General features: G+C 34.4%; 1 protein-coding gene across 2 annotated transcripts in view; it reads left to right on the plus strand.

Moving 5' to 3' along the window:
* LOC144970279 (DDB1- and CUL4-associated factor 17-like) overlaps window positions 1-14,661 on the plus strand; it is a 20,435-nt gene extending 5,774 nt beyond the window's left edge. The window contains exons 6-15 of one of the 2 annotated variants that reach the window (XM_078909753.1): window positions 1,365-1,455; window positions 2,119-2,208; window positions 3,042-3,149; window positions 4,216-4,312; window positions 5,540-5,676; window positions 6,412-6,518; window positions 6,896-6,986; window positions 7,422-7,505; window positions 8,838-9,008; window positions 12,768-14,661. In XM_078909753.1, coding sequence (XP_078765879.1) covers window positions 1,365-1,455; window positions 2,119-2,208; window positions 3,042-3,149; window positions 4,216-4,312; window positions 5,540-5,676; window positions 6,412-6,518; window positions 6,896-6,986; window positions 7,422-7,505; window positions 8,838-9,008; window positions 12,768-12,953 — 1,162 coding nt within the window. In that variant the 3' untranslated portion in view covers window positions 12,954-14,661. Of the gene's footprint in view, window positions 1-1,364; window positions 1,456-2,118; window positions 2,209-3,041; window positions 3,150-4,215; window positions 4,313-5,539; window positions 5,681-6,411; window positions 6,519-6,895; window positions 6,987-7,421; window positions 7,506-8,837; window positions 9,009-12,767 lie in introns of both variants that reach the window. The other variant, XM_078909752.1, reaches the window with a different exon arrangement.
* The last annotated feature ends 243 nt before the right edge of the window (window positions 14,662-14,904 follow it).

Raw genomic sequence — 14,904 nt, forward strand, 5'->3', positions numbered from 1 at the left:
TGTTCCTTTCCACTGCTAAGCAATTGCCTCCCCAAGCTGTTATACAAAATGACAAAACACTTTCAATTACTGCTCTATAAAATAATGTGCAGAGGGTTTTATCTATTCTAAACTGAGAGAGTTTTGATAAAAAATATGTACGTCTGCACATCTTATGCCTAATATTTTCAAGTGTTCATCCCACTTGAGCCTGTTATCAATCGTTACACCAAGGTATTTGTAGTGAGGAACTCGCTGGACGAATTGGTCCTTTAATTTTAACGGTTCTATCGGTTCCTTCACTCTCCTAAAGTCAATCACTAGCTCCTTTGTCTTGCTTATGTTAAGCTCAAGGTGGTGGGCATCACACCAAGACACAAATCTATCAATTTCTTGCCTATAAGCCACTTCGTTGCCATTTGTTATGAGGCCTTGAAGAGCGGTGTCATCTGCAAACTTTATTAAAGGTACACTCAGGTTTTGACTTCTACAGTCATTCGTGTATATTGTGAATAATACAGGGGACAATACACAACCTTGAGGAGCACCAGTATTTGTAGTTATACAGGAAGATTTGTTTTGTCCTAATTGAACATATTGTGCTCTCTCCGTAAGAAATTCGAGCACCCAAGCAATTATATACTTGTTTAAATTCAGACTAGTCAATTTTTGAACAACCAACTGAGGTTGCATTGTATTGAACGCTGAAGAAAAATCTGCAATAGCTCCTAGCGTGATCTAGATGCCTGTAGATGTTGTTTGTAAACAGCAAAATGGCATCCTCTACGCCACGTCCTGGTTTGTAAGCAAATTGATGACTATCACTCAATGGCATAAACTGATTCCTAATTTTAACAATATCATGCACACATCCATTTTTACTTGAAAAAAAGAATATGCATAATATTTTTACCGCAATGATACTGTTTTTAGGTCAATTATTTGGATGTCTGTTGAATATTTATCCATTGTAATTAATGTTGATGAGAAATAACGTGGGTGAGGTCATTTGAGGGTTATAATAAAAGTATTCTTGTACTCCTATGTTTGAAATTGTGAACTCATTACAAACACTTGCGCCCAAGGTCGTGAAGCAGATTTGGGAACTTGTTCAAAACTCCAAACATGGAGAATACTATACTATTTAGCTGTTGTAGAAGGAATACTCACATTCCTGTGCCAATATAAGCTCACTCTGAACATCTTTTGTATTATTTGTTTGAGAGTCTTGAGGTCAAATTTCTATCAGAGACACTGAGATCTTCTGATGTTGTTCGTTGCTTGACATTAAAAGTCAATTCTTTCATTACCCTAGTAAAAATATTTAAAAATTACTAAATATCTTTGTATTGAGTTTTCCTTTCGTCTATCCCTCGCTATCCCAGAAAGATAAATTGGAATGCAGTAGATGAGACATTTGTGGTTAACTCCAAGCATAATCCACCGCAAAGCCCTAGCCAGTTTCCTCGAAATAGTGTGAGTCATCTTGTTTATGTTTTGAAGATAAAAAATAATATATATATATATATATATATATATATATATATATATATATATATATATATATATATATATTATTATTATTATTATTATTATTATTATATTAGATCGCCAATGATATTACAGATATAGCAATAAGAGACAGAAACGCTTTGTGCTAACATCACATTATGTGCTTATAATGTTTTAAACTGTATGATCATAGGTTTTTTTCTGCTTATTTGTTTATTCTAAATAAGTAATTTCTCCCTCCTTCTGCACTTTGCTGTACTGGAAAGAATATTTAATCAAGGCTCAGCTAAAGAATATCTAGGATTTGATTTTCTTATGTTGTTTTCTTGGAGCCTACTCATACTATTTTATACACAAGGAATGTCTTTTGGGTAGAGAAGGTCTTTATAATATGCCATCCCACTTGACACATCATTTGCTAACAGCAGTGATTGATATTGTCAGTCCAATGCTAAAAATACACCATCTTTATGAGTAGAAATGTTATTAAAGACGTCCTTTTTTGTATTGTAATGAAGTGGGTTGCACATGAAGGCAAATATGCTCTTTCACTTTGTAATCCTGCTTTTAATAAACTGTCAATTTTGTTGAACGATACCATTTTTATGGTGATTTTTCTTTCTTCAGCAAAGACGAGATTCTAGTGAACTCATCCAGTTTGTAGTTATGTCATGTATGCCATTGAAATTTATTGCCAAGTTTTCTGTCACAAGAGAGGTGAGTGATAAGGTGCTATTGATATTTACTGTACATATTTTTAAAAAAGAAACCAGTAATAATGGTTTTGCATGTTCATGCATGTTTATTGGTGAGAAATTATGGCATTCATGAAGATCGATTGGAATATGGAGGGCTCCATATGTATGAATGTGGAAATGAAGTAACAAATTGAACAAACACAAAACTCATCCAGAAAAATTGAACTCACAACCATTCAATAGTTTTGTACATTCATTGATTTTGACTTTTCTAAAGATATAACTCTGACTTTTCCATTGTGCAGCTATGTGGTCTAGTGTTAAGACACGTCCTTTCAGTTTGGACAGTCATTGGTTCGAGTCCCACTCTGAGCATTGCATAGCTGAGTTCTTGGACAAGGCTATTTACTCACATTCTTTCACCTTACTCGGGTGTAAAATGAGTACCTGGTCCTTAACAGCGTAGTCTCTGTTGGAAAAAAAATGTTATACTGTCATACAGGTATCATATCTTTTCCTTCATGCTAAATGTTGCTGTTGGCTAGGTACCCCTTGTATAGCTCTTTGAGCTTTTATAGTGGATATTGCGCTATGTAAAAGCTCAATTTTGTTTTGTTTGTTCCATTGTTTTTTGGGATTTTTATTTTTGGGGTGGGGGGGGGGGGGGGGGGGGGGGGGGGTTGTTTCTTTTTTTGTTCTTGTGTTTTGTTGGGATTTTTGTTTGTTTTGTTTTGATTTTAAAAAAAATAGTTTTATAGTTAAGAGTATATTAGAATGTGTCACATGATTTTTATGACTTCTTAAAGGCTAATTTTCCTCATACTTGTTTTACATTGAAACCTATATCCGCAGATTTTTGGAAAGAGTGTTGTTGAAGCCTGTGTCTCATTGGATATCCTGATGGTGATGCACTCAACAAGTCACGTCAGAATGTACAGTATGCCTGCCTTGCTGGAGGAGGTAAGATGAGACATTTATAGGCGGGATATCCATCAGATTTTTTTAAAAAACATCATACAATCTTTGATAACACGATATGGTGCAAGGGTTTTTGGAATGAAAAAAAAAATATAATTGAAAAACTAGAAAAGGTTTTCTATACAAATTGTAGAGGTTTGTCAGTAACAAATCCGGAATGGCTAAAACTATGAGTGACATTGATTAGGTCATGAATAGGTCACCTTAAATTGTTGTTATTGTTATTATTATTATTATTATTATTATTATTATTATTATTATTATTATTATTATTATTATTATTATTATTATTATTATTATTATTATTATTATTATTATTAACATTATTATTATTATTATTATTATTATTATTATTATTATTATTATTATTATTATTAATTAACATTATTATTATTATTATTATTATTATTATTATTAATATTATTATTATTATTTATTATTATTATTATTATTATTATTATTATTATTATTAATTAATTAATAATTAATTAACATTATTATTATTATTATTATTATTATTTATTATTATTATTATTATTAATTAACATTATTATTATTTATTATTATTATTATTATTATTATTATTATTATTATTATTATTATTATTTATTAATTAATTAACATTATTATTATTAATTAATTAACATTATTATTATTCACCCTCAGTGAACACATTTTTATGCAAGCTATCATGTATTATATTTCCATTTTTTTCACACTATAATCATCCTCTACAGCAATACAAAAGCCTAATGAAATTCATACTTGATTTCATAATTATAGGGCTCAAACAAATTAAGACGCTCATATGTGTTTGGTTCATAGAAACAACCACTTTAAATCCTTTTTTTTTTTGCGAACCAATCCGTAAGCCATCCCGTTTTTTAGCATTCAACACAATTTTGAACACATTGATGTATTCATTAATACTTAAATTTTTGGGGGAAAATGAATTTCTTAATCCCTTGTATCAAAAAATCGTGTGATTTGTTCAGAATCTGGGAGGCCACTTATTTGCATGACTGAAAGAATTATTTCTCATTCACAGTTCAGAACTCATAACCATTGTCTGTATGACAAGTTTCCAGATGGATCTTTATATGGCAGTGATATTTTCCCTTTGACACACAATGTGGTAATTACAGGTAAACTTTACTTGATGAAGATTAATGTTCTTCCTCCATTTTTTCTATATATATCGTCAACTGGGGTAATTATGCCTTAAGGAGTAACTTTGCCCCTGTGACCTTTGGAGCATTTTGGTGCAGTTATTGTATTGTTTTAAAGACTTGATTTTTTATTAAAGGAAATAATTGCCACAAAATTAGATACTCTCAAATCGGTCCAAGATTAAAGAGCTAAAGTTTCCCCTGTAGGCAGTTACCCCAGTTGATGGTACATGATTTATCGTTGTTAAAACAAAGCATTCAGTATTATTGTTATCTATGAAACTATCACGCTCGATAATAAGTCTATATACAATATAAATAAATTCAAATATGTGATTTACCACCACAACTCCGTGTTATGTTGGGGTAAAACAGGTTCTGAAATTTGAACTTAATGTAAAAGTAGTCGGATTGACAAAATTTGAGACTCGAATAGAATCTCTAGGCAACATTAAAAATAAATTTTGACAATGGTGTTACCGACCGGTTTTATATTTTACACATATTAATAGTGAGAAAATGTTAGAATGAAAACTTTTTCCAACTACTCAAGTTTGCACCACCCAGGGTGGACTTGAACCCAGGACCTAGCAGTCCAAAGGCGAATATCATACTCATACCATAAGAGCACAAAGTGGCATGGGACATGGTACCAAGCAAGAACTTCAGCCATTTTCATGGAGGTTGGAGACTGCAAAAAATAATCCTAATGCTCCACTTTAGCATGGAGTGGATCAGCATCATTATCATTGCCTTTTTCACCCTGGGTCAGGGTATAGGCCACAGACAAACAGTTTCCATCCTTCTCTATCCTGAGAGAGGAAATAGGAAGAAGACGATGGAGGTGGAGGCCACACCCTTAGAAAGAATGAATCCAGTATAACAAAGAAAGTATTGGACTGGAATCCTCAGGACAGAAGATCAAGGGGAAGGCCACAGGGAACATGGAGAAGAATTAAAGAAGCTTACAGAGAAGTGATGAAGTGGATAGGGAAAGGATGTTTTTATCAATCAATGTTAACCTAAAAATCTGAAAATGTGTGTTTGAACCAGTGCCAAACAGTGCCTGCTCCCTAATTTGTCACTTTGATAAAGTTAACCTACCACTTGTACTCATACTATTCTGAACCTTCCAATCATCTCTCAAAAAAAAAAAAGGAAAAGAAATTTACAAGGAGAATAAATCACAACTTTCCTTCACAGAGTGTCCTCCTTGTATATTGGAAGTCCGATGTCGTGCGAGAGATGTGATGGTGACGATGCCTCCATGTCATTATGTCATGTGGCCTTGGAAACAGTCTAAAGGTTACTGTTGCTTCTCTGTCCAGACAGGGCAAATGGCAAGTATACTCCTCTTTGTCAAAAGAGATGAACAAAAAGGAATATAACATGACAGCTTCAAAATAAAACGAAATACGAAACACGAATTGTTTTGGACTCAAAACCTTCCATCAACCATTTTAAAAAAATTTTGTTTAATAAAACATAAATTTGTCTGCAGTCTATCTGGTTTTTAAGTGATGTATTTATGTTTTTATTGTTTTGTTATAAGCTGGAAAAGGGTTTTGAGCCCGAAACGTTCCAAGTATTTTGTTTTCTTTTGAAGCTTTTATATTCATTTTTTGTTTATTTCTTTTTTTTGAGCTTATATCAGCTTAGTTTTATTTTCACTTTGACTTCTGTTCTTTGTCCCTTTGACTTCTGTTCTTTGTCCAAGGTTTATCATTTTAGTTAATAACCCTTTTCAACTCATTCCAGGATAATTGAAAGGTTCAATTTCTATTTTGAAGCCAGTTTGTAAAAGAATTACATGGGGCAAGGCCATTAAGACTCAAAACTCAAATTCCAATGTTTATTCAGATTCAGACCTCCCTATCCAAAAGCAAGTAATTTACCATTGCACAATGGGCTCGCCTGAATGTTGTTGACATTGATCTTGATGGTGGTAAGCGCGATGGTGTTAAAGTTGTGAGAGAATTCAATGTTACTTTTTCCAATATCATTTTGAACCAGCATAATTTCAATTATAATGGTGATGGTTAAGATGCTCTAATATCTTATATTTTCCTCTTCAGGTAGAAAATGGCTGTCTTGAAGCTGAGGACGATTCTTTAGAGGAAAAGGTGGCTCTTCATGCTGATGACTCCTGCAGAATTATTCACATGAAAAATGCAGAATTAAGGTTAGGTCTAGAAATATTTTAAAACTGATTTATATAATAAATTTAAAAAAATAAAAAATCAAATTCCCTTCATTCATCTCCTAGGGGAAATTAGTCTATAACCCAGGCATCAGCCGCAGTGTAGTGCCATAAAATGAGTTGGGATGGGGTGACTTTCTCAAGGCCACACAGCACAGCACAGTTCAAACTTGGTACCTTTCGGATACGGAGCAAAGACCATACCACCAAGCCACACTGCCTCATATTTTGAATCAATTATGAATAAGGCTAAACTACTGATATTAATCTCAAACCGCGCACTCTTATGAAATTGGTTTTTTTTTAATTTTAAAAGATGTGAGTTCAAATCTAAAAGCTGTTTTGTTTTTTTTCTTTAGGGTATTCAAACTTGTATCACAGCCAGACTCAGATAATCGGAAGATGGTGGAGGATTTTACGATCGATCTCTCAGTTCCTACAGAATCTCAGGTACTAACTTTGTTCATCCAAAATGATATCCATGTCTAGGACTTTTGAAGTTGTGACCTATGGTCTCAAAATGATATAATGTGAGAGTAATTTATGTAACTGTAAGTGATTTTAACATTGACTAGAAATGTGACATTTTAGTTTTTGTTTAACTTTAAGAAATTACACCTAGTCTAATGTCCCCAATAAAACATACGTTTTACCTGATTTTAATATTTTTTTACTTTGAAAACAATTTTGATGCATCTAAACCACCTGGTTCAGAGATGCAGGGCACATTTGTAAATATCATGAAAATAGATAAAATAATAGATAAAAGTTTAAAACTGTTTTTTCCTTTTGTCTTTTTGTATTCTCCAATTCACAGACTGATCTCATTGTATTTTAAAGATTGTTTCTAAAACGTCATTCTTCATATTATATGTACCTCTATAGGATGAGACTTGGCCAAATGTAAGCCTGTCAGGAAGAATTCTAAAGAAAAGGGTCATGCAAGATTGTCAATCCATTGCAGACAGGGTAAGTTATCTTGGGATTTTTGGTTTGGTTGAAAACAATAATTTTAATCCTTCAACTGTTGGGCTGAGTTTATTATGAGTCATGCTTCTCTCCTTGTGTACAGTAGAACATGAAAGTAACGTACTCGGAAATAGCGAGAACTCGGAAATAGCGAGTAAAATCTAAATCCCCGTTTTTTTCTCTTATTTGAGTCAATAAAATTAACATGAAAGTAGCGAGTATGAAAAAGAGGTCAACTCGGAAATAACGAGCATTTCCTGCCCCAGCCTAGGACTTCGAACGAAGTAAAGCAAAACAACAGACAAGGGTGATTTAAATATTTTTAGCCTAGCTTCTTTCCTTTTCTTATTTCTCGTTACGAGTAATATTACATAGTAGCCTAGTCTGTAGTAGTACATAGGAGGAGAAACAAATTTGGGTGGGGTTGGGTGCGTGTGTTTGTGTGCTGTGTGTGTATTGGGGGTGGGGTCAATTATTCACTCAATGTGGTGCCACGCGACGCGCGAGGTAAGCACAGGCAGCCAACATGTCAACATGCCTCACTTAGCAGCATCGGTCAGCGACGAACGACAAGATCAGCGAGAGAAGGGAGCGTGGAACCATCATTTCAGTGGGTCAGTGATTGAGTGATGCGCTTGATTACCTCATCAAACATGCCAAGTGCATACAAACACTCGCACACACACACACACACACACACATGAAATCTTGATGGAAATGGAAGGGGTGGGTTTTAGGGGTGGATCAACTTCAACCCGTGGCCATCATTACGTAGTTAACGAAGGCCGTGTTCAACCCCACCCCCACCCCACTTTATCCACACACAGTCATTTGCGGTACACACGCACAAACACACATACACACACACACACACACACACATTGTCTTTCCATCTTTTTGTACGGCCGAGTGACCTTTTCTGGCAACTCGGGAATAGCGAGAACTCGGAAATAGCGAGTAATCAGGAGTGAACCCGTCGAACTCGCTATTTCCGAGTTCTACTGTAATAGTTATAACTAAAAGGCTGACCATTTTCAGGCGCGGAATAATAACAACTATGGGACTTGAAGTGTTACTGCTTTGGTGGTGAAAAAGGGTAAAATCAAGTGTCAAAAGTTAGAGTAAAACAAACCCAGCCTGTAACGGGGGCGATATGGGCTTCTGGGGGGGGGGGGGGGGGGGAGTGAGAGAGAGAGAGAGAGAGAGAGAGAGAGAGAGAGTATTTGAACAGCTTTATTTCCCTTCTTCTTTCTTAATCCATCGTGATACTGTTATATATCATTAATAAACAGAGGCCCTTGCTAGTTCTGTCACAACCTTTTGTCATTTCAGACAGTGTTATCTATGATGTACAGTGAGGACCTCGATATGATAGTTCTCTTGTCATGTTTTGGGGAGGCTGGTAACTTTGACGACAAACAAGTGACTGTAGTGGGGTTTTATAACAACTGGAATGGGAAGCTACACAGACAATTTGAATTACCCGATGCACCTACTGAAGAAGTGAGTTCAATTTTTGATTAATATTCCACAATACAATTATGTACTGTTGTCATATAACTGTATCTCAGCTCTCCCTGGATATAGGTAATCATTAGGAGCCTTTGATTCCTATCTGTTGTAAGATGTCCTTTTAAGCTACTTCTGTCCTTCTGTGGGTCTTTTTTTCAAATTTTTTAGCCAAACCATCTTCTCTTTGCCTTGGATGTCTATTTGTAAGGGTTACTATAAGTTGTTCGTCTTATTTGGCTTTATTTGTTTGCAGCACAGTCGATTCAAATATTGATTCATCAAACTAATGTCTCAACTATTTTATTTGAGAATTGATCTAAGGATGGAAAATTTAAAAATTAAGTTGTCTCTCTTTTTCAATTGATCAAAACTAAATTAGAGCACAAAATTTGCTTGTAAATAATTGAAGGAAATAATATGCACATATCTGCACTCCATTAAAAAACAATGTACTCAAAAATGAATTAGTTAACCAATTTCAACAAAGTTTCGGGTAACTGGGTATGCCCACTTCTTTGTTTATGACTGATACTGATATAACAAACCAACAATAAACCCCATCAAACCACCAAGCAAATGGAAAATGCAGAGATTTTGGTGAGACACACCTGAGACGTAATTTGTTGTGGTTCGTGAAGTTTTCCCACCATCATACAAGAGTTACACTCTCACAAACTTTTCAGTACATGCATTCATTCACTTTTTTTGCTGCTGCTTTATCACAAAAATGTCGGAAAACATCACATAATAATAATACTAATAATAAATATGGCTGCGCAGTCTCTATCTGGCCCCCTGGAAATATGCAAAAAAATATCCCAAATTATGCGGGGGGAAAAAGGCACATTATGCAAGGGAAATTACAAATTATGCAAAACAAGAAAAAATTAATAAATCGCTGTCTAAATTTTTCCATTGCTTTATTTACATTTAACCAATTCAAAATTAAAGAACTACAACGCAAATTCAAAACTTAATTTTTTGTTGTAGCACAGAAAAGCTAGATGTCGCAGAGACGTTGTCTGACAATATCAGATTGTAAACAGAAAAGCTGCGCTCAGCATCAGCGCTGTTAATCGTGGTGTATATGTACCACTTGGCACAAGCAGCCAAAGCGGGCACTTCATCAGAAATGGACTGCCAAAAATGTGGCACGTCAACAGAAGAGGTGATGGAGTTCTTCACCGCGAGGGGCCCAAGCGCCGGGGGTACCTCTTGATCTCCTCCTCGGGTACAGTCTGAGCTGAGGTGATTGTCAATTGTAGACTTTCTCATATAGTCCAGCACTAAGTTGCAAGACTTACAAAACAGTTTAACAGCTCTAACAAATGTTTCATTTTAACTGTGTGTGACGGTCGTAACTGATGTCTTTGTTGCTGATTTTGCTTTGGCATCGGCGCTGCCCATTGCGATGTACAAAGGATCCATTCTGGCGAGTTGTCTTGTATTGATTATTGATAAAACTTTATAAAAGGAATCAAACTTGAATCAGATCGAACTCGCACGTTAGCCGTTAGCGAGAGAAAGGCAGTGATCGCTTGGCGCTTGGTTTTGGTTAGATCTCAAGAGGACAAATCAAATCGTACACTTGGAATACGATGGTAACTTAGTAACACTGGCTCTAAACTATCAGAACAATGGCGGACGCCTGTATGAAATATTTCTCCGGCAAGCATAAAAGGTATCCAGAGGGAAAAAAAACACATAAATTTGATCATGTTTTGACTTTTACACATTCTGATCACAAGGCATATGAAAAGTTCTAGCCAGCATGAAAAATAAAAAGTAATGATTTTCTTTGTTTAGAACCAAGATGGCCGCCGTTGCCGGGCGGTGTGACATCAGACTATTGAATCGTATTGGAACAGCCTCCCTTTAACCCTCTCCTTACCACCCATATGAAAATCGTCACGGTCGTTACGATGCCACCGACAATTTCCTCAAATGATTTCTCTTGTACATCACAAAATTTAAAGAAATGCTTTGGTTACAGCTATAAATGCTAATCACTGTGTTGTAGAGCTCACATGTCACTTTCTTGTTTGAGCAAGAAAAGTCTATTTTGTGCTGGGTGGGTGTGAAATTTCGGGGGAAATTCTAAAAATAGCTGGTAAGGAGAGAGTTAAAGTTAAAGGGAAATCACTGTCACGTATTTGGGAACATCGTCGGACTTTTTCAGTTTCATTTTTCTTCACACAATGGTCATAAATTCACGCTAAAAACCATATTTTGCATAATTATGCGGTAAAAGGTGAATTATGCGGCCGCATTGCGGTAAGTGGCAAATTATGCAGCCGCATTGGTCGCATTTTCCTGGGGGGCCAGCTCTATGGACGCTTGCCTTGAATGTGTGCGTCACTTCGAGTTTTCAGTCTGTTTCTATTATTATCCAGTTAATGTAAATGTTGCTGCTCGAAGCTTGAAGCTCGAAGAAATAAATAATAATGTGAAGATGAATGTAAGCTTCAATTTAATTACAAAAGCAGATCAAATGAACGTTTCGGGTTTCCGAAATATCTAGTATTCTATTTTAATTCATGCTTCTTTACAAAGGAGCATAATATTTCCTGCCAACCAATGTTTTGTTTATTCATCTTAACTACGCCACTACCACATCATCTCATTCATCTGTGGTGTTTCATTCATCCTGTTTTGTTGATAAAGGGGAAACTCGAAACGTTCATTTGATCTGTTTTTGTAATTAAATTGAAGCTTACATTCAAATTCACATTATTATTTATTATCCAGTTAGTATTCTGCCTCCATATATCTCTGTCTATTGCAAGTGTTCTTAGTTTCAGAACGTCATCATGTGTGTTAAGGTGCTGAGGCAGTTGGATGTTTCCTTGTGTTGTTGAAATCAGTTCTTCTGTTGTTGTTTCTAAATGTATTTGGTATTTTTTGAGACATTGATTCAGTGCTGTGTTTTATATCAAAATGGAATACATAGTCTATTTTTTTATGGTTTTTATTCGCATAAATATATTTTAAAGTAATCTGAATATTCAATTGTCCAAGCAAGATGTCGTAGACAATCATTTTTTTCCAGAAATTTGGAGAGGTGCATGTGTGTCACACGTGTGTGTTGATTTTAATTTTTGTTCTTTGTTGGGGTTTTTTGTTTTTTTGGGTTGGGGGAGGGGGGGGGGGATGAAAGAAAGGCATCTGGTATTAAGAACCTGCCCAAAGTTATGTAGGGTGGCTGGAATGGTAGAAAATTTACTGATATATAATCCTTTATTACATCTATGCGAGCCTTATATCTGTTCTCATTGTAGTAATTTAGTCTAGCTCGATGCTTCATTTCTTAGTAACATGTGAGACACAAGTTTTTAAAGTCAATTTTTTTATTAATTTTATTATTGAGAGACATAGAGAGAGAGAAGGGTGAAGGCTTTAGTTTTGTTTCATTTAATTTGATTGCAGATCAAAGACAATGCAAATCTCTCAAAAGGGTTAGCAGAAGTTGTTCTAACAATACAGCACAGATCTTCCCCCGATAGTTGTCAAAGGGAATATTTGAATTTGAAATATAAAATAATGCTAAAAACATCACTCATCCTGAATATTTTTTAAAAAAGTAAAAATACTTTTCATGAAATTTTACAATTTTTTTTTTGCTGAATGAATTGGGGTTTATTTAAACTTGAAACACATAAAATTAGTATTTTCTTTTCACCAAAAGCTTGTCTGTAAGTGAAGATTTATTTTCGCCTGATGACACTTGTTTTGTTGTTTTTATTTCTTCAGGTCACAGAACGGTTTTTTACTTATGAAGAGGATACAGTCACCCATGTGTTCAGGACTCTCCAGGGAAAGATGGAGTGCCACGTCTATAAATTACAATGTTTTGTCCATCAGGAAGAGGAGTCAAAATCATGTGGACAAAAAGCAACGAGTAGAAGAAGTAGGAGTGGTAGCAGAAATAGAAGATAACATTTACTCTTTGATAAATCAAATAAATGCAATTTAAAAAAATATAATAAATGAATTGATTAATATTTTTATGTAGCTGCTTCTGACTTATCCCAATAATAGTTTTACGGGTTTTAGAATTAACAGTCCTTTTGACACTTTAAGGTAATTTCAGCACTTGTAAAAAGGAACATGAAGAATGAAAGACAAAAGGGAATTTTATAAATATGATACCACTTATATCAGCTCTAACTATACCCTTCTGATTTGTTGAGGATTTGTGTGGAAAGCAAAATATTAAATATCGTTATGTCTCAATAATCTGATCCCTCTTTCCCTCAACATTTCTCCATAGTCAATGTTACATTCGATCGTTTTGTCAATATTTGTGTACAAATAAAGTTGAGGAAAAAATTGTACCAAATCCATCAGCTACAATTTCTTTTAAAATTTTATTTTTATTAAAAGTAAACCCTAGTTTTATTCTACAATTTTTTTCCCCTTTTTGTTGAGAATGTGTTTGGATTTTAAAATTTGTTTCAGATTAATTTTTTCATAATACGTCTGTTACTTGCTTTTGTTTCCACATTCCAATTCATATAAAGTTCCCACTCACATCATAGTATCATTCATTATTTAGGCCAGTCAAATTGTCAAAGAGAATCATTGGGCAGGGGATAGCATTAAATCTTTCGATAGTGTTTTCTATGATCCTGTTTCAAATCACTTTATTAATTTATTTGATGTAAAAGGCAGCGAATAAAACATTTGGGATTATTCCAAAGGCAGCATACACATCATTAAATCATTACTTGATTAGGGCTACATGAATTGAGAGCCTCCTCCAAAAATCCTTCATCTTTTTTTTTTTCCGTTTTTAAAAAAAAAGTTTTGACACCATGCAATAATGTAAGATTCTTCAACTACAGCGCTGAAAATTTCCCCGAAAAAGTTTCCAATGCCGCATGCGCAACCTTGAGAGCATGCATTGGGAACTAGTTAGATATTTCAAAAGCAGGAGTTCAAGAGTCTTTTATCATACCCCTTCAATGACCTCACTTATATTATTTCTTGTCAAAATGTGTCCTCGTAGTTAGCGTTCAAAATCTATTTTTAGTGAAACTGGATGTGTCCTAAAAAAAAAAATTATTTAACTGCTATAAAAAAAATTTTAAACAAAGGCTACCTTTACGCTAAAATAAAATAAGTTTTCCTCAAACCAAAAGGGAATAATAATACATTTTATTTGTGCTGCATTTTGTTTACACAAGATACACAAATAGGAGACAGGAAATAAAATCACGAGAAGGCAGCCAATGGCACAGTGATTTGAAAACCATTGAAAACTCTAGAACTTTTCTCGTATCTTGAGTTACTTTTAAGGGTCCATACATTCTTATCAGACTGTTTTAACCCATTTACAGGTAGGGTTTAATTTAATTCCAACCTGATATCATATCCTGCTGTTTATTTGAACAGGTCAAATAACTTATACCACTCTCAGTATGAAAACGGGTCTGCAGATATAAAGAAATTGCTGATAAGAGAAATTATGGTTATTTTTTTGTTTGTTGCTTTAGGTCTCTTCCAACACAATTGAGGTTATATGAGAGACGCTGAAACAAAAAAAAGCAATCTAACAAAATATACAATTAAATCAATCATAACTAAAGTATCATAAGTAATTATAATAACAAGAAAAACAGCAGAAGATTTACAGAAAAAAAAATATCCCTGTCAAAATACAATCACAAACCAAAGAAGCAGATAGCTAGTAAGAGAAAGAAACGACATCACTATCGATCGTACACCCATGCGAACATCATAGGTATATGATTCAAGGGTGATGCTCCCATCCAACCACCCGCTAAAAATTATGGTTAAAGAATTCAATCACTGCAAACTTAACGGGTTAAAACCAATATTATAATAACTAGATATTGGAAGGAGAACTCAATGAAAACAACCAAGA

This window comes from Berghia stephanieae, chromosome 4, assembly GCF_034508935.2.
Source record: "Berghia stephanieae isolate SIO BIC M18660-M18661 chromosome 4, UCSD_Bste_1.3, whole genome shotgun sequence".
Lineage (NCBI taxonomy): Eukaryota > Metazoa > Mollusca > Gastropoda > Nudibranchia > Aeolidiidae > Berghia > Berghia stephanieae.